Genomic DNA, 19,054 nt, shown 5'->3' with positions numbered 1-19,054 from the left:
ATGAATCCTTGCAGTCACGAAAGCTTCAAATCTAGAATTAGCTACAGATGCAACGGGCCCTGCACTTTCAAGGGCCCTGCGCTAAATGCTTTCAAGCTATCAAATCCGGTTCAGTGATTCTGCACTTGCTCTATTACTATAGTACTATACCGCCTTCAACTTTTACGAACGACTGGGTGTTTAAGGTTAGCGATGTGTGTCGTATTATCTGGCTGTATAGCAAATAAAAAAATACAATTACTTTACTATGCAAGTAAAAAAAATTGTGTTTTCATTTTTTTTTTTATATTTAGGGCGCCTTTATAACATATGCTACAGGCGCCCGCATCAGCTTAATCCGGCACTGAACAAACCACAATCACTCTCGCGTCCACGCTCCCTGCGCCTTCAACGCGCAGTTAACCGAGCGCGGGGAAGTATGGTCCAAATCTATCGCCCACGAAGCGCAATCCAGCAGTGGATTGACAAAGCAGCGCATTTTTCGTGTAGAATAAGACGACAATCTTGAGGCCATTTACGAACAGCATCGTCGCCAGCTTCACAATGAGACTTCGAAGCAGATCTCCCGTCCACGTGCTGATAACGCGTTTAGCACCGCAATTGAAAGTCTAAAACGGCCTTTAAAATGTTCTCGAAAAAATCGTGTTCATACCCTATAGCTGATCTCGTCAAATGATCCCTCTCCCAAGGGTTCGCCCATTCTGCGCCAGTCCAGTGCCGTAGCGGAGATACCACGGCTCCAGACGGACTCGATGGGAGGGTGCCTCTTTGTTCTTGGCTGGCCGCAAGGTCTGAAACTCAATGACGCGAAATACAACAAAGTCATAATAGTGGGCGAGAAAGCAAATATAATCAGCACTCCGTCCCGTGTCTAACATATGAATAATATATATTGCTCTAGTCCATCGGCGTTTTGACCTTCCAGACAAATACAATCAAGTGGCATTTGTTTAAGAATGAAAACTACAGGCCGGCTTCGGACGTTCATTCTGCCGACTCCATCGGGGTCTTTAAGCCCCGTTTTTAAGGCCTCGACTTTTCTCCTCCGTCCGCGCGCGGATGTTCTTGTGAGTTGGGCCGTAAATCCTCGTTTACAACTGCGGTTTATACTTTTGTCTGTGACCCCGACAGGGCCGTGTAAATCAATCAGTTTGTGTAAATCAACCCAAGACCTCCCCTGCAGAGTGGCCCGTGTCTCCAAACGACGTGGACCCATAAGCGAGGACGAAGCCCAGATTGCATCGCATCTCACACAATGTGAAGGTGTCACGGTGGATGCTGTGAGTATTGGGAGCGTTTTACAATTTTAAGGTTTTTCTTTTGAATGATCATGGTGGCGGCGATGCCGCAGGTGGTTCGCGCGCACTGAGCTTTGGACCACCTGAGTTTGTTTCCCGGCCACGGCTAACATCAGTAGCGAGCCATATCTAAACAATATGGACAGCTCCTGGGTAACGCCTACAGCCCCGCACTGATCAGGGTGGTGAAGTATGGTCAAACAACAGGCATTGTAAGGCCTTCATCCAGAAGTAGATTGACAAGCAGCTGTATTTATAAGCATCTTTTAAAACATGAATCTGGACCTGTTTCGATCTTTTGAGTCTCATCAGAGCGATTGTTGGAAAGAACACTCACTCCAAACGACAGGGACATGTTCAGTGGACATATCAATGTTGTGTTAAAACAATCCCTTAGATCGCTGTTAAAACATGTATTTTTTTCATCATGACGCTTATTTATCCAGAAAAACCTGAGTCTCAAGACTGTTTTTCAGCAGGGTCCTGGCAAGTACTTTGCACGTGTCAATCCATCATCATAACCGTCTATGCTTCGTTCTTCCCTTAAAACGTACATGTCTCCTTACTTACCAAAACTCCCCTTCCCTTCAGCATCATTAACTCCATCCCTCTTCCCAACTTGCCTACCCATCCATCACACTCACTCATCATCATCAACCACTCACTGGCACTTTCATCCTCGTTAATTTTACGCACCGTCATATTCATCACGCATTGCCATCCTCATCAACTCATCTAATCCCATTACCCTATTCTACCCTTCACATAGTTCATTATTTGTTCAGCGCCTTGGTCAAGACGCTATATAAATTAAAATAAGATAAGACACAAATTTAGTTTAGCCCTGGGATGTTTGGCCAAGGCTCAGAACCAAACACGTTGCTGGTTTTACCCTCGACACTGCAGATGTGCCACCCCCTTTCTCCACAACCAGGAATCAAATGGCTTGCATCTTCGGCAAGCCTATAATCGCTGCAGCGCTTCCAATGCTCAATATCAGGTACAGCGCGCAAAATTACCCGACACTTTTGCGTCAAAATAGCGTCGAGAAATATAAAAAAACAAGTATTTCACCTTTTCTTTCACGGAATGTCCGCATCTTCGGCGTGCCAACGAACACTTTGGAATAAAACAAATGTATCACGCAAAATTGGCGACGTCTTTGGCCATTTGAGTTAAAACTTCGAGGAGAGTAACCGCGCGTGTCGCTGTTATTGTTGTTTACGTGCGTTGTTGTTGTTGGTGTCGTAAACCCGCTCGGCGTGCTCTGTCCAGAGGTCCCTGACCCAGGTGCTTGTTTACGAGGCCCTCTATCCGGTCGGGTTTCAAGGCGCCGCTCTGGCCACCACCTCTACATATTTATATTGTCTCACAAATCACAGTAACGGGCTGTATATTCCTCTCAATGGTGGACCGTTTCGACTTGTCTACATCTTTTGCACGAACCTCGCCCGAATATTTACTCTGGGCCGAAATTGTAAACCCCGACTTTTTCCATTCTTTTATGACGTCGGGACGTTTTAAGCGTGCCACTGTGTACACAATGCGTTATTTGCACGGTACGACCGCCGCACATTTACGATTGTGAGAAAGCGTAACACGACGGCAGCGCATCATCTCGAGGGGTCATGATTCGGGTCACGATCCGAGCGAACGCACACGCGATACGGGCAGGCATCGCGAAGCGAGCGACCTCAAATCTCATTACCAGCACGCACCTTGCATTCGAGAGGTCGCTGGACATATTCGCGCCCGGGGCAAGGCGCACTCTCCCCTCCTCCCTCCTCCTCCTGCTGCTGCGGTGCCGGCAACGCCCCATCCACAATTTGAACCACCACGGCCTCCAACTGCTTTGCTTTGTTTCGAACAATTCTTGCTCCGCTCTATGGAGCGGCGCCTCCCCCTGGATGGGTGTCCGTGGCGGCCTTTGCGCCCTTGCTCCTCCGACACGGCATGGCACTGCCTGGCACCACATGCTGCGGTGTTGATATTTACCGTATTCTGCTCCGGAAAGTAAGGCTCCACAAATTGCAATTTAGCCAAACCCTCACGTTGCTACGGGGAGGCGTGGTGGAGTGCGCGGTGTGGTGATGAATTGACTCACCACGAGGCCACCCGGTTCATTTGGCTCGGCAAATTGAAACGGCGGCTCCTGCTGCCCTTGGCTCATGATCAGGTCACGGGTCAGGTCAGAGGATCGCGACCCAGACCACAACCACTTTCTTTCATACCGAGTCGCCCCCCGCCCCCTCATCCACGCACTTACCCGTCCTGCCCCCCCAATGTCGGAAAATAAACACGTGTGTGGCCTGAGTGCCAATGTAAAATCGTGACTTCATCAGCAGCAGCCATGCTCTATCACTGCTGAAGGCTCCACGATCTCAAAACCCATCTCACTCCTGCATATGAGCTTATCTCATAACTCTTATCTCCAATATAATCTTAGGTCATCATAGGTCATGGTCTATCTACTGCTGAATAACGGCCTCCACCCACAACGTCTCCGTCATTCAAGGTCCCGGTGATGCTACGATCCATCTCGCTCGTGCATATGAACCGATCTCATCGCTCCATCTCTGCGGCGGTAGCCCTCCTGGGCGCGTTTTCTCCCGTGACGGCCATTCGGTGACCGCGCAAACTCATCCATCGGCCGTGACAAATTCTGGTGCCACTCTCTTACACAAACATCGCATTGCTCGCCGTGGGATGGCCTCAAAACAAATGGGGGATGTGTGTGGCAGGGCTTGGTGCTCAGCGGTTAAATTATTTTTGTGTTTTAATTTGCCCCAAATCTCATCTTCATTGCGCTATTGGAGACATTCACATGACGAGGATCCAATCCGGATCAGTCGAAGGGCCGTGCAAGTCTGCACGATAGAGAATGGCCGGTGGAAGCGGATTTCACAGAGATAGATTTAAGATCCCTTCAAGTGTCCTGGCTCACATAGTAGAGGGCAGCACTTCGCCACCCGCTTGTCGCGTGACCGGAGAACCGATATTTACAATGTTCAGAGTTGGAATTTAACCAAATCAAGTACAGAACCAAACGTATTGGCCCCACTTCTTAACGCGGCTCGGGTTGGAGCTGCTCAGTTGCTTCCAAAGACGCATCAACGGCTCAGCCGTGGCCTGGCTCAGGCTACGCTCATGGAAATCCTCAGCACGACTGGGAGCATGTTAGAGTTGGCTCAAGTGAAGTGTAGCTGTGAGTCGGCTTATTGGAGCCAGAGCAAAGCCTGAGGCCGAACCGTGACTCAAGAATACACGGACCTTAATGTGATCTTTTTTCGTGCAGCCATTGATGACCGGGCTGAGGCCATCAAACTCTACTGGACATCTGTGAAAATGAGTTATATAGCTCATCGGATTGTTCCAGTATAAATACACTTATTCTGAACAGGCGGCTGAAAGACGTGGATTTAAGCCCAGGACTCTCAGCGATTGCCGGCTCAGTGTCTCTCGGAGCCACCTGAATTTCACGACAGCCGCCTTCGTGGTGCGAGCCGCTTCCTCCTCCTCCGCCACCGCCGCCGCGTGTATTGACTCAACGCGCATCTCGTCAAATAGTCGCTCGCTCAGAGGTGCGGCGAGGTTATGGGAGCACAACGATGGGGGGGCGGTGGGGGGGAGGCATGGAAGGGTGGGGGGGGGGGCTCGCTGGAAATTGGTTTTCACGTCAAAGCTTTACAAACACTCATTACTGCGGTGATTTATGTGGCCCCGTGGCTAGCGGGGTGAGCGGTTGCGAGGTGAGGGTGAGCAGGGTTGCGTGCCGGTGTGCATGGAAACAAGCGAGGGGTGGAGGAGAGGGGTTTTGGGGGATGCGGTGAGGTAGTCGAGGGGGGGGGGGCATGGTGAGCAAGAGCTGTGTGACGATGCATCGTTCTTCATTTGCCGCACGCGATTGAGTCACGTGATCCCGGCAGCCACTAGAGGTCGCTACATGCACCAGATGGAAAAGGGAAAAGATCGCGACTGTGTTGAGTGCAAATCCCACGTGCGTGGCACACGTGACCACGTAATTCAGATGATTTAGTTTGACACGTAGAATTTCGCGACTAATATCATCAATAATGTAGTTTATTTGGGGGGTTAGATCGCGTAAATATATAAATGTGCTGTTAAACCCGCAACCACCCGACACGGCCAATTGATAAGGTATGCTACGTAAACAATACATGCCAATTTGTTACAATATTTTGTTTACGTGACAAGCCTTTCTAATTTGCTGTGTCGGATGGTGGCGGGTTTAACGACACATTTATATTTACGCGATCGAACCCCATAAAAAACCTCTAATTTGCAGATAGACTATCGCGACCTACCAACGGCATGAGATTACTATCTCGGAGACCTTCACCACGCGGAAACAGGTTGCGGGGTTCACAGACGGGCGAAACCTTTGCAAGAGGAAGTTCAGCTCTCCCCGCTGTGTTTGCGTTGCGAACGCGAATGATTCCGTGACCTTAAGAAACTCCCCAGCGCGTCGAGCGAAACGTCAGACATCATCATCATCATCCCTAACAAACGCGCTCTGACGTCGCCAAATAAAATAAAAACTCACCGGAGAGAACCAGGGATCACAGCCGCGACAAGACAGGCAACAGGGGGGACATGCATGGCACTGCAACTCCCGCACGTGGGAAGCTCATGCTGGGTTGCGGTGGGAGTTGGGGTGGAGGGGGCAGTACTGGCGATAGGCAAGTGCGGGGAGGGCCACCCAAGCAGAAATGACGGCCGCATTATGTCACGGTTGTTGTGCCGTTAAGTCACAGTTGTTGTCACGTAATTAAGGCAATAGGCGAATTACCACAGACTAATTACGATTACACGTGTAGCGAGTCACTTCGGAGACGCTAATAGGAGGAGGCACATACGTTTATTCTACACTTAAACACTTCTGTTCACACACGGGATAACTACGGACGGGGCACGCTGCCTGACCCACGACGCCGAGGAGACGAAGACGCAGCACCTTAGATTCCATTCCAAACGACAGCTCCGATCCATCCTCGGGACCTCCCTTTTATGCCCCCCAGCGTGGCCTGGCTCCGCCCTCGGCCACGCCCCCTTTTGGAACCTACGAGAAGGTTCTGGGCTATACCCCACGTGTCCCCTCTGTCACCTTTGCCCTACCTCCCTTACCCCGGCCTATCACGTGCCCTGTTAGCCGACGAGGCTGCTACGTCCTCAGATGCCCTCTTTCTGCCAGCAGCCAGCGCTACGCACCCTCGTGACCCATTCCATGGCACTGCGTGCTCTTCTGGCAGATCGGCTGCTACACCCACAATTCCCCTCTCTGCCAGCAACCAGCGCTACACGCCGTAGTGACCCATTCTATGTCACTACACATGTGTTACTACACATGTGTAGTGACATGTGTAGTGACACACATGTGTAGTGACATAGCTGGATGTCACCATGCTGTGGGTGCAGTACCGGCCCTAGAGGGGCACGGTGTGTGTGTGTCGACCTGAGGGGAAGGTCAGGTAAGGCCATGACAGTCTGGTTGACCCGGGAGGACACGTGACCGGTATAGAATGACAGGGGGTCCCCCAAGATGGGGCTGTGAGGGTCACGTGATAGGAACCGAGGTTCTTCGTGAAGGTTCTGGAAAGGGGGCGTGGCCAGGAGCGGAACCGGCCACGCCGGAGAGAATATAAGCCGAGTCCCGAGAGGGATCGTGGCTGTCCGTCCCGGGGAAGAAACCCTTCGACTACGATCTCCGTTCTGCGAGTCTTCCAGCACGTGGACCCGGGCAGCATGCTGTTGGTCCCGGGTCCAGAGTTAATAGTTACTCAGTAACCAGTGTAGTTAGCCAGGGTGGTTACCACCCTAGGTCGTTGTCTTGTTAAACGGTGAAGTCATCCCGTTGTGTTGGAACTAAATAAATGCGCTGCCTCCAAGTGGCTATGTTAATGTGAGAGATTCGCATTTTAATGTAAGATCGGAGAGCGGCCTCCATGAGGGCGTGGAGGTGGCTATGTTACTGTGAGAGATTAGCATGTTAATGGGAGATCGCAGAGCAGCAACGTCGAGCTCGGTGAGCGAGGGAGCGAGGTGGCTTTTTTAGTGGGGAAATTTAACCTGTTCATGTAAAATCAGAGCCCCGCCCACTTCGTTTATGACCCTTGGACTACACCCATTTTAAACCTTTAAAACTGTCTGCCTCAGCAGCTGTCCCCCTCCTTTTTCTTCCTGATGACGAATGCTTGTGTTGCGATGGAAACGTCGTAGTTTTTTTGTTATTTTTTCTTATTTTCTTGGAACCTATCTACCAAAAGACCCAAGGATATGGATTATTGCAGTCACGAAAGCTTTAAGTCAAGATTTAACAGAAACTATGCGACTGTTTTTTTTATTTGACCAGGCAAGACCCGCTGAGCTGTTATAGCTCTTTTTCAGAAGTGACCTGGTCACAAATGACAGCTCAACATACGTGGCTTATCATGTGGAACTGAAAATAAAACTCCAAATATACAGGGCTCGAATCCACAACCTCCTGTATACCAGGTGAGGTAGTTAACATCTCGCCACCGTGGCGCACCCCAAGAAGAGACGATGGGAAGGGAATTCCAAAGCAGCAGTGCGAGGGAAGAAGCAACGAGAGAATTGTTTGTTGACACGGCTGGAGGAAACGACGAGTGGAGTTCACGGGGACTGTAGCCATGGTGGTGGTGGTAGCAGGGACATAACAGTGACAAGGAGGCGAGCGAGTAAGGGGCCATCCATTTAGTACGTACGCATGGAGGGAGGGGAGGGGTGGTTAACCCAAATGCGTACGCTTGGGTATGGGGGGTTCTACTGACAATGTACGTACGCATAGGAAACGGGGGGGGGGGGTGAAGCCTCGATTATAATTTGTCGACATTGGCCTTCAAATGAGCCACAGTTCAGTTTCTTCAGCTGTGAGACAACAAGTCCTGCCGGGAGAAGTGGGACTGTGGGAGAGGTGTCACTCGTGTGCCACCGTGCCCCTGACTGCAGCTGTCACGCAGCTCAGCAGAATAAGTGGCCAAGGTACGCAACTTAATTCTTTAATGCAGCCGGCGGTGGACTCTATCTGTTTGCTTAAACGCGTTAACATTATTAATCCTTCATCTTTTCTACGTGGATTAAATATCGGCCGTTCTATAGAATTCGGGGAGGGGGGGTGCGTCAGGCGTACGTACGCAGGTGGGGGGGGGGGGGTTTGGGGGGGTGTAAAAAGTCCGCGTGCGTACAGGGAGGGGAGTGATGGGTCAAGTTTTGACAGCTTTTGCGTACCTACTAAATGAATGGCCCCTTGCTGCTTGGCGCCACCCCATTCGTGATTTCTGGCTGCTGTAGAGGCACGCAACCTCCCACTCCTCCCGCCCCAAACGCAGCGCAGAACCACAGGAACCTCCCCCCCCCACACCCCCTCCCGGGGTCTCGACAAGCGCTAATCAATTAACCGCCCCGCGCAAACTTTTTCCCAGTTCCTACACCAGAACCGGGTGTTTGCTCCTCGCCACGTCGGGTTGAGGGAGGTCCAAAGCGAGGGGGCGAGTTGTCTGCGTGTGGATCGGGTCAGACGAGGAGGCGAGCGCGTTCGGCGAGAGACACTCGGTTCGCTGGGACGCGCGTTTGGCTTGAGACGGGGAACTGCAAAGTGAAGGCGAGGCGCTCTTGACGCGCGGCGCGGATGTCGCGGCTATGGGCTGCAAAGGAAACAAGACTTGCTGCCGGCACTGGTGGGGCTGGGTGGTAGCCCTGGCCTACTTCGGCTACCTGCTAATAGGAGCCGCCGTGTTCCAGGCCCTGGAGAAGGCGACCGAAACGTCGAACCAGGAGAACCTGCAGCTGGAGAAGCTGGAGTTTCTCCGCAACTACACTTGTCTGGACGCACAGGCGCTGAAGCAGTTTGCGCAGGTAAAACCACTGCACGTTCATGTGGCATATTCAACACCCTCCCGTGTGTGTGCTCGCCTGTAACAACAACAACACCACACCCCCAGTATGGGCTGTTGTCACGCAAAGGACCTAATGTCTTACTGACTTACTCGATACTTTCCGGACCGGCTCTGGGTTAGCTCGGAGTAGGGAGTGTCTGCTTAACACAGTCGCAACGGCGTTGTTAATTTAGGATTTTTTTTTTTATAATCATGGGATGGCATGATTCGTATAAATGGCCATCCTGTCGCTCGTTTAAGATGAGCGGTCCCGTGGCAGAGAACCCCGTGTGTGGTTCCGGACACCCCCAGAGATACCCCCGTTTGTGGATCCGGACTCTCCGAGCTCACAGACGTTTCCCCTGGCAGGTGGTGGTGGAGGCCATGTCGCAGGGTCTGCACCCCGAGGGGAACTTCTCCAGCATCACCAACTGGGATTTCAGCTCCTCCTTCTTCTTCGCCGGGACGGTGGTGACCACGATAGGTTGTTGAGCGGCGTGGGGTGGGGGGATCAACTTCTAAAATATATGAATGATAATTGACTGTGTAACAAAACTAATTTTGGCCCTGGGTAGTAAGTGTTATTTCCTAATTGTTCATGCCTCAAAGTACAGAAGATGGCTATTATTCCCCACAAACTTTGTGGGGAATATAGGAAAGTGATATTTTGAAACTTACCTATTTTAAATGAGAAAACGTGTGCATTTGCGTATTTCGTTCACATCAAGTCCTGGTCACAAAAGCAAAGTTTGTGGGGAATAATAGCCATTTGCTGTGCTTTTTAGGCATAAGCAATTGAAATATAACACTTAGTACCCAGGAACAAAAATTGTGTTACGTAGTGTAACCTAAAGGCAAAGGTGCAGCACTGCAATTGCTGTCAGAAGCGACCTTCCGCTACAGAACCCCGCGAGAGGTGTTTTTGGACTACTCTTCCACGCTGGGCAGATATCTTACGAGAGGTGGGAGTAACCCACGATTCACATCACCAAGAGCGATTTTGTCGATCGGCCAATTTTGGTGAACCCATTTATACGCTGCTGCGTGGACAGAGACTGGGATATTTAAGGAACGTGCCCCGTTGTTTCAATTTCCGCGCCGGGAGATGGAACCGGCGACCTCTGGATTGCAAGTCCGATAACCATGACCCCACTGCAGCATCAAACAGCATCATCATTAATATTTATGATGAAAATTATTATTTACGCAGGAAAGCCTCGATAAGTCTCAAGGCTTGTTTTTTCAGAAGGGTCCCGCTGCATTGGGTTTGTATTTTCAGATGTTTTCAGCCAGTTCGTGAGTTGCGTTTATTATACAAGTGGGAGGGAAACCAGAGCACCGGAGAAACTCATGCACGCAAAGGGGGTAACAATCTATCCCCGTACAGATAGAAACAGATGCCGATTAGTCCACACGTTGCTGTACTGCCTTCTCCTGGCGAGTCAGGTTATGGCACCTCGATGCCCACGGGAAGGGCGTTGCACAACATTTATCTGGTGACCCACCAACCCTCACTGCCTTCACAGCGCTGGATAGCAGGCAGCCACTTGCATAGCCACCACCGGCCGGCTCAGAATAAAAATAAAAACCCTTCCTTGGTCGATGGCTTAAATGTATACACGCTATTGTATTCCATTTGCACAATGGAGCAACACCGTACTACCTGTTCAGAACATCATTAGGTATATGTAGCATTACGACTTCAGACGCTTGGGGGATTTTATAAATAGCAGGTGCTCAGTGCACGCCGATAGTACAAAGTGGGCAGTAAGACTGAGCCGTTGATTATAGTAACCTATGGCAGGTAAACAAAAGCAAGTGTGCGGGGTCATGGGGTTCCAGAGACAATCACGGCATTCGGGGGGGGGGGGAGAAGCAAAGGGAGAAAGAATGTGTGCCCTGCAATCGAGGAGCTGAAGACGGAGTGAGCCGTGGCGATGGCTATGGCATTTACGATGCGCTCTGCAGAAGGGACATTGCCCAAAACATCACCTATTATATGCAGGGTCAGTGACGAATGCGTTGAGATTTGTTTTTTTCTTTACTTCTGGGGAGGTGCGGAATTGGCATAGCAGCCACCCTGATACAGACTACTCTACCTGGCTGGCCTTGACTACGGCACTGTGAAGAAGGGCCATCTGCCCCGAAACGTCGCCAAATGTACGATCCTTCCCAGGCCACCAGTGTTACTGACGAAAGGTGTTGAGTTTTTGTTATTGTGGTTGTCGTCTCGGTAGAGATGACGCCGCAACGTCGACTGGGCATGCGGCTCTTGCACCGTGCCCCGCGCCGATTCGGCTCCATGGCTTCTCAGGGCTCTGCGCTCACCTGCGGTGGCGTTTTGCCTTCCCAGCCCATCCCAATTCCCAGCTGCAGGCACACAGCCTCTTGTTTGAACGATTTCTTCAAAACAATATTCAAAGATCAAGCCCAAAAACAATGTTGAATGTGAGCTTCATTGCTCTACCACCATCTATTTTATATATCCAGTATATATGCATCTAAGTGCACTCATTGTACAGTCGTGTGTCATATGAATGCCAAATATGAAAATTGAACAGAGAATGAGAAAGGGGCGCTGGGGTAAGGTCAGGGTCCGTGGGAGGGATAGTGCTCGTGGCTGGTTAACGAGTTGGTTAGTCTAAGGGCTAGTATTAGTAGCTGATGGACTAACTGTTTAAGCTCGAGGGGTCGGGCTAGTTACATCAGAATCATTATTTACGATGGAGGAATTCGATAAGCGATGAAGTTCTTTTTCACAAATCTCCAGCGGGGGGTCAGCGAGTTACATCAACAAACGACACAAAGAACGATATTAAGAGCAAGAAAAAGATACGGTGAGCAAGTCTATCTAAATAAATAAAGTTTACAAGTACGCGTTGCATAAGCACACACATTTCTGCCAAATTGTCAACACCAAATACAAGCTTGGGCAAGGCAGCAAACAGCAACACCATAATAACACACAATAGTCCCTCGATTGCATTGTGCAGTGACATCGAACTATAAATATCTTATAAGATTTACGGTGTTAAGGGAGGAAACAAGGTTGTTCCAAAAACTTTGGTGCTGCAACGGCAAAGGCGTTTGTCACCTATTCCAATTCTTGTTCTTAGAGTAAGGGGTCGTCCATAAATGACGTCACGCACCTAGGGGGGGGGGGGTCAGACATTTGTGACGATGTGTGACGAGGGGGGGGGGGTGGTTGAGAAATGTGACGTCACATCAAAATGCGCAACTTTAAAAAAATCTAGACAACACGTTCTACTTAATTAAATATACTTTTTAATAAATGTTTCTCCTACAACATCAGAGTGCAGCGCCACATTAAATACGCACTTCAATGACAATAGTTTAAAGCGATTTGAAGCATGTTTATTTTCAAAATAGAAATATGGTTTTGGGGGGGGGGGCAGAGCTTTGTGACGCCATATTTGAGGGGGGGTCTGACTTTTTGTGACGCCGTGTGACGAGGGGGGGGGGGGGTCAAAAATCGTCCAAAATCGCGTGACGTCATTTATGGACGGCCCCTAATGACGCCGACACGTTGGAACTATTATGTGCCTTTATTCGGACACAGCACTCTCTCGGCCCAGACTTCGTCTTGGACCCCGGTCTTCACTCAAACCTCTCCTCCCCTCGTGCTCTCTCCTTTTATCATCCCGAGCCCTCTTTCTCAAACCTTCTCTCTCACCCCACTCTCCTCATCCAATCCTCTTCCTTCTTCCCCCAACGGTTGACAACAGTCGTCTTTAAATTCTAACTTCGCTTTGCACCTTTTCCGTTCAAATCTCCCCTCCAGTCCCATTGAATATTGCCTCCCAATCAATCCCTGGAGGCCTCTCTGTGCCAATCGGAGGCCTTGGCCTACTTCCTGGTAGTCCGTTAATTTCGGGTCAGTGATCTGGATTTTCGGTCATTACATTAGGATAGGCAATTCGATGGATATCTTCGGTTTCTTGGGTTTTACAATGGAGATAACGAATTAGCTAAGTATAGCGCAGCTTTGTAAATAAGGATTTTATGGATGAACAGGGCCCAGTGTACATTTCGTCTTGCATCGAGTGATGGGAGATTGGATTTTAAGTAGAAGTCACAATGGTGGGTCCTGTATGGTCCATCCAGTGCAAATCGAAGAGCAGAATGATGAAGCGGGTATTAGTCTGTTTAGTGATTCATTAGAAGCTGATTGGTAAGCAGTGATGCAGTAGTCAAACATTATAGAATGATAGCCTAAACAATTTGCAGGCGCAGTCGAATTGGAAAACTGCGTTTCTGTATAAATCCCATAATTTTTATAAGATTTGAGATGTGATCAATATGGAGTTGGAATATAAGTTTTGAATCAATCAGTAAACTTAAGTATTTGAAGGGCTACGTTTGCTGTATGTATGTTGAACGTCTTTCGCACTGTACGTAGCCAACCGTGCTCATCAGTTGTTGTCTGTTGTTTCCCCGTGCCTCAGAATTATAAACACATCCTGAGCACATTACAAACGTGCAACTTGAATGCTGCTCAACTGTCTCGGCAGGCTACGGACACCTGTCGCCCAATACGGTGGGCGGGCAGGTGTTCTGCGCCTTCTACGCGCTCTTCGGAATCCCGTTCAACGTGATCGTGCTCAACATGGTCGGCAAGAGCATCACGCGGTACGCCAAGCGCCTGGAGATGCGGATCCGGAAGAAGGGCTTCAACAAGGCAAGGAGACAGCCAGGGCGCACGCGCTTGTGCGCTCTTGCACACACACGTGCCAGCGTGCAGCCTGTGCGGACCGTTGGGGCGAGCGCCACTAGCGAGTGGCACCTGTGAAGGCCGGCAGGGCACACGAAGCGGGTGTTGCGGCCATGGCCACGCCCTGCCACCTTTGCCTCTCCGGTACTGCGCCAGGTATTCGATTACAGTGACTCCTCTACTAACGAACGAGTTAGGTTCCAGAGGTCTGTTCGTAAGACGATTTGTTCGCAAGTCGAACTTTACTCACGTCGATTCCAAACATGTTGTACAGCATGTATATTAAACCACAGAGAATGAATTTAAAAGTTGTATAATCTCCTGTAGATGCAGATGCCACTGGTACTTCATGTACTGCAGATATAGATGCCACTGGTTCTTCATGTTCTGCAGATGTAGATGCCAATTCCGTTTGGTGCTCGTGTTTCCTCTTTACTCTCTTGAAAAACTCATTCCGAACAGGCAACTGGACATACGGGCAGGTTTTGTTCCTATCTCAGAATGTTCGTAAGTCGAATGTTCGTAAGTAGAGGAATCCTTGTACAGAAGAGTTGTGCGAGGTCAGGTCAGGAACCAGTTCTGATATCACAGGCAACTGAAGTAGCCATGGTTGGGAATCAAACCCAGGTTGCCTGGTTCGATGTGCAGTGGGCTAGGCACTGTATCGCCACTCACACGAAGCACACGCTGTAGGCGCAGCTTTCATGTACCAAAAAGAAACTACGCCTTAACCTAAGTGGAGCAATGAGTCTGACGCGTGTTTGACGTGTCTCAAATCAAGAACTGTTTCTTTATTTCTTAGTTGCACAAAACGATCGGTTTCCAAAGTTACATCTCGTTTCTACTTGATCACGTGATCACACGTGGTCAAAAGACTGTCCACTCGCTCCATATTAGGGTACTCCTGGCTTCCGTTTTGCTGCCAGACCGGAAGTGACGTCATGGGTTCAACCAACGGAGCATTTAACCAAGGGGCATTCTAAACAGTTGAATATTCCAAGTCAAATATTCCCAATCTTAAACAAATGTATGACAAATGTACATCAAATGTATACACATAAATAATACATTCACTTTCTGCCTTATGGCTCTTACACTCGCACACACTTGCACCAAACAGGTGGCTCAGCTGGAGAGCGAGCAAATCACGATCGGAAGGTTGCGAGTTCAAATTCTGGTTGGGGGTTGACTCAGCCCATCTTCTCACCAGGGTCGATAAAATATAGTACCACTTTGTGGGGAAGTCAAGAGTGTTTGACCTATGTAAGCACTCGCTCCTGCCATGAGAACGTACAATTTCCACTCCTGGCTCAGGACATGATTTAAAGGACCGCTTTACGCACACGCGCCAGCCACGTGCCAACGTTGGTGCAACGTTGCCTGCTAAACCTACCGCACGCGACGTTCCCACGCAGAGGAAGGTGAAGGTGGCCATTGCGCTGCTGTCGCTGCTGGGAGGGACGGTGCTCTTCCTGCTGCTGCCCCCGCTCGTGTTCGGCGTGCTGGAGGGCTGGACCTACACCGAGGGCTTCTACTACGCCTTCATCACGCTCAGCACCATCGGCTTCGGGGACTACGTGGTCGGTGAGTGGCACGGAGGGCGCGATTGCCCTGCGCCGTCGCCCTGAGCGAGGCTTTAATGATGACACACGCGATGAGTTCATTTGCACCCCGGTGTTGTTATCGTTATTACCATTACGCTTGTTCACCCAGGATAGCCTCGCTGAGTCTGATGAGAATTTTTAAGTGTCCTGTCAGGTTTTCGCATTTGGGGAGGGCCACGATTGCTGTGTGTTTCCCAATTAACTAATCTGACATATTATAGGATCATGATGCTGACAGACAATGCCCTAACTCTTCTTCAACTGTGACGTAAACGGTACGTTGTAATTTTACAATGAATACACCTGCGGTGATAGCCAGGGCGACCCGCTGCAGTGTGTACACATCACCACTGGGGAGACAAAGTAACTGGGGCGTGGTGTTAGCCGCCCACACCCTTGCGCGCCATGCCGGGCCTTGATTAGGTGTTCACGAATGGAACTCTCCCCAAAAGTGCCAGAGGCCACAAGGGGGACGTTTTGTCTTTTTGTACGTCCGTGCACCGCAGGAAACAACCCAAACCGCACGTACGCGCACAGCTACCGCGGACTGGTTGCCCTCTGGATCATATTCGGCATCGCCTGGCTCGCCGTCATCTTCAACCTGTTCATGGGCATCATAGAGGAGTCCAAGAGAGTGCTGAACAAGGTTCGTTTCAAGCCGCGACAGAACGGGAAGTTCTGCGTGCTGATGTGCGCCGACGCTCCCATCCGGAAGTCGGGCAGCACCTCTGACGAGAGACTGGGTACCAACTACGGCTCCGCAGCGACGCCCGAGAAGGAGAGCGCAGAGCCCACGGGCGTCTCCCGGACGCCATCCTCCACGGGCAGCATCGACGGGGGCGAGGCCGAGATAGCCCTCAAAGTGTTGGGGGTCGCCAACGCTCACTGACGTCGTCATTCCGCGTAGCTCTCCTTCCGACTGGGGAAGGGGGGGGGTCGTGTGGGCGGGGGAACAAGCGAGGCGCTCCATTCGCCTCCTGAAAAAGCTGCCAGCATGTGGAGTGAAACAGTCGGCGTCATCGTCGTGAAACACACCGGGAGTGCTCTGCAAAGTAAAACGCTTGACAAAACGATGAGGAAAAAAGCCACGCACGCGCACGAATTCCGCAACATGACGTCACACGCAGTGCCGCCATCGGGAGGCGAGGCACGAATGCTGATGCGTGACGTCATTACCTTGGCCAGCAAGGAAAAAAACTTTTAGCGCTGGTTTTTATTGCTCAATTATGGGAACCTCTTTGGTAAATTTGGCAGATGGTGTCTCGGGTCAGTCTCTAATAATAACGCTACTTTAAACTTAAATGATGTTAACATTGGATCATATTCCACCCCCTCCCCCTATTGTATCTATCACGACCGTGTAGGAGAGTAAGGTCAGCGTGGTCGCTTTGCTTAGACATTTTTTTGGATAAATAAGGGTACTGTAGTACGTTTGGTAGAGAATACAAAATATGTACGGACATGAACAATAAATATTATGTTTATAAAAACGGTATTGACGCTAAGATTACAGCCCATGTTGGTGAATACTGGTAGCACAGCCTTTCCCCAAGTGGAACCGGCCAACCGCCTTGGACCATGGGCAGTCTGTGTTCCACACAGAGGAGGCTGTTGTGGGGTCGCTTAAAGAGAAATGGTATTGTACCAGACCTGCTTATCAGTCCCTATCTCTGGCAGGGAGAATATTTAACTTGAAAAGGTGTAACGGTTATGAGGGCAGTCCATTTGTGTGCTGGGCCAGACATCGTTCACCCTGACCAGCGTTATCATAACTTGCTTGCAAAGGAATCGACGAGCACACCTGTGCCGCACGTGTGCACGACCCAATGATGTAACAAATTCGCTGGTACACGAGCCAGGAGTCTTGTCTGAAAGACGCGTCCGTTTGAAGACACCGAGGTTTCTTGTGCATTCTCACAGAGCGCACGAACGGTTAAACGCAGTGCCCCACGTTTTTTGTATCGCCCGTGCCAGTTGACTGATAGCGAGACGGCACTTGCAACACAACTTCTTATCTCCTGGCAAAGTGTACTCCTTACCGAATAGAAATATAGTTTACAACTTTGGACTTGATATGTAAACAGCTGGGTTTTTTTTTCTCCTTCCACGGGTTCAATGATACGTTATTGGCAACTCACTACAAGGCCGTAATTATAATATATATTGGGGAGGGGGACACATCCCCCCCAATATTCAAATATGCTCAAAATGCCCCCCCCCCCCAATATATTGCTATAAAAATAATTGCTATGCTATGTAGATAAAAAACAACAATTTGCTAAACCTTGTGGTTATGGTTGTACTTTATTAATCCGTAATCTCTGCCATTACATACAATGAAACAAGAAATGGTAAAAAAAAGTCAAAACAGAGCAATGTAATACAATACACTATTCGACATTATTGTAAATAAATAAATAAAAAGCACATGCCATGTGTTAGTGAATTTTTAAATATTTTAGACAGGAAATTAGTTTTCAAGTTTAGATATTTTTGTAGGTTGGGACCCCCAGACACCCTGGAAGAGTTGGTCCCCCGCCCCCCCATGTTGACTCCATGGCTACGGCCTTGACTCACGATATAGTTTTTTATTTAATCGTTGAACATCTTGTGCTTTACATTTCCGTCTTTCAAGGCCACGTAAAATATATCTATAATCTAGCGGGCAAAGGGAACAAAGAGAGATTTCGACGCGGGCGTTCTCAGTCGCACGCCGTCGCCTGTCGCTCCGCTCGGGCACGGCACGGCAACTGGGGCCTGGGGCTGTGTCGGTGGGGGGTTGTGCCGAAGGCGTGCGATCAAACCGAAGGATGATGATCTTTGCACCACCTGCGTTCCTCGCACTCCCGACGCCGCTTGGGAGCCGCAGCCATATAAAGTTTTAGCGCTCTGCCGCGCGTTTATCAAGGGCACAGCCCAACAATCGTCAAATCCTTGCTGCATGTGTAGAAGCCATGATCGCGTGCACATCTCTGAAAATAAACTGACATACATTCTTTATTTACAAATGTAGAAACTCTTGCGGTTTTTGTTGTTGAGGCGGTCGTGCATAACTTATGCCAACTTTATCTGCAAATGTTTTCATGTTTTCAGAACTGATGTTACTGATGCTAATCAGCAGCATAATTATATTATCCGAGTGCCGAATAGTGTTTCTCGAATATACTCATTGGATGGACACTGCAAAATTGAGGCAACGTGGATGCAAAAATGATATAAGCCGCATTTATCTTGCAGCACGCATGCCGTCTAACCGTGAATAAGCTGCAAATTCTAGACAACACCTTTTCCTGCCGTGGAAATGGACACTGGAGGAGGCTCCTGCCCAGGTCGTGGTGCCGTGGGCGCTGCGATAGGCTCACCGCATCCTCGATTGGATTTCCTCATTTTGTCAAAGCCTTGAGCGATGGGTGGGAGGGGGAGGCAAAGCTCGTTCTTGGGGCTTAGAGCTCACACCTGCGATTGTACACAGCCTGCCACCTCCGGTGCCTTCCCCGCATTGTTCCC

General features: G+C 49.8%; 1 protein-coding gene across 1 annotated transcript; it reads left to right on the top strand.

Annotated features, from left to right (window-relative positions):
• The first annotated feature begins 8,688 nt into the window (after positions 1 to 8,688).
• On the top strand, positions 8,689 to 18,555 carry LOC144728918 (potassium channel, subfamily K, member 16-like). Its single transcript, XM_078608667.1, has 5 exons — positions 8,689 to 9,191; positions 9,581 to 9,695; positions 13,744 to 13,910; positions 15,359 to 15,527; positions 16,054 to 18,555. The coding sequence occupies exons 1-5, from the start codon at positions 8,976 to 8,978 to the stop codon at positions 16,434 to 16,436; spliced, it is 1,050 nt and encodes a 349-aa protein (XP_078464793.1). The 5' UTR covers positions 8,689 to 8,975; the 3' UTR covers positions 16,437 to 18,555.
• The last annotated feature ends 499 nt before the right edge of the window (positions 18,556 to 19,054 follow it).

Source organism: Lampetra planeri, chromosome 30 (assembly GCF_965212315.1).
Source record: "Lampetra planeri chromosome 30, kcLamPlan1.2.h2, whole genome shotgun sequence".
In the NCBI taxonomy this organism is placed as follows: domain Eukaryota; kingdom Metazoa; phylum Chordata; class Hyperoartia; order Petromyzontiformes; family Petromyzontidae; genus Lampetra; species Lampetra planeri.
The sequence above is the reverse complement of the archived record's forward strand: the minus strand, read 5'-3'. Positions and strand labels throughout refer to the sequence as shown.

Coding starts and splice junctions, on each gene's coding strand:
- LOC144728918 (XM_078608667.1), top strand. CDS start 8,976: ATGGGCTGCAAAGGAAACAAGACTTGCTGCCGGCACTGGTGGGGCTGG. Junction 9,192..9,580: donor CGCTGAAGCAGTTTGCGCAG/GTAAAACCACTG, acceptor TTCCCCTGGCAG/GTGGTGGTGGAGGCCATGTC. Junction 13,911..15,358: donor GGAAGAAGGGCTTCAACAAG/GCAAGGAGACAG, acceptor GTTCCCACGCAG/AGGAAGGTGAAGGTGGCCAT.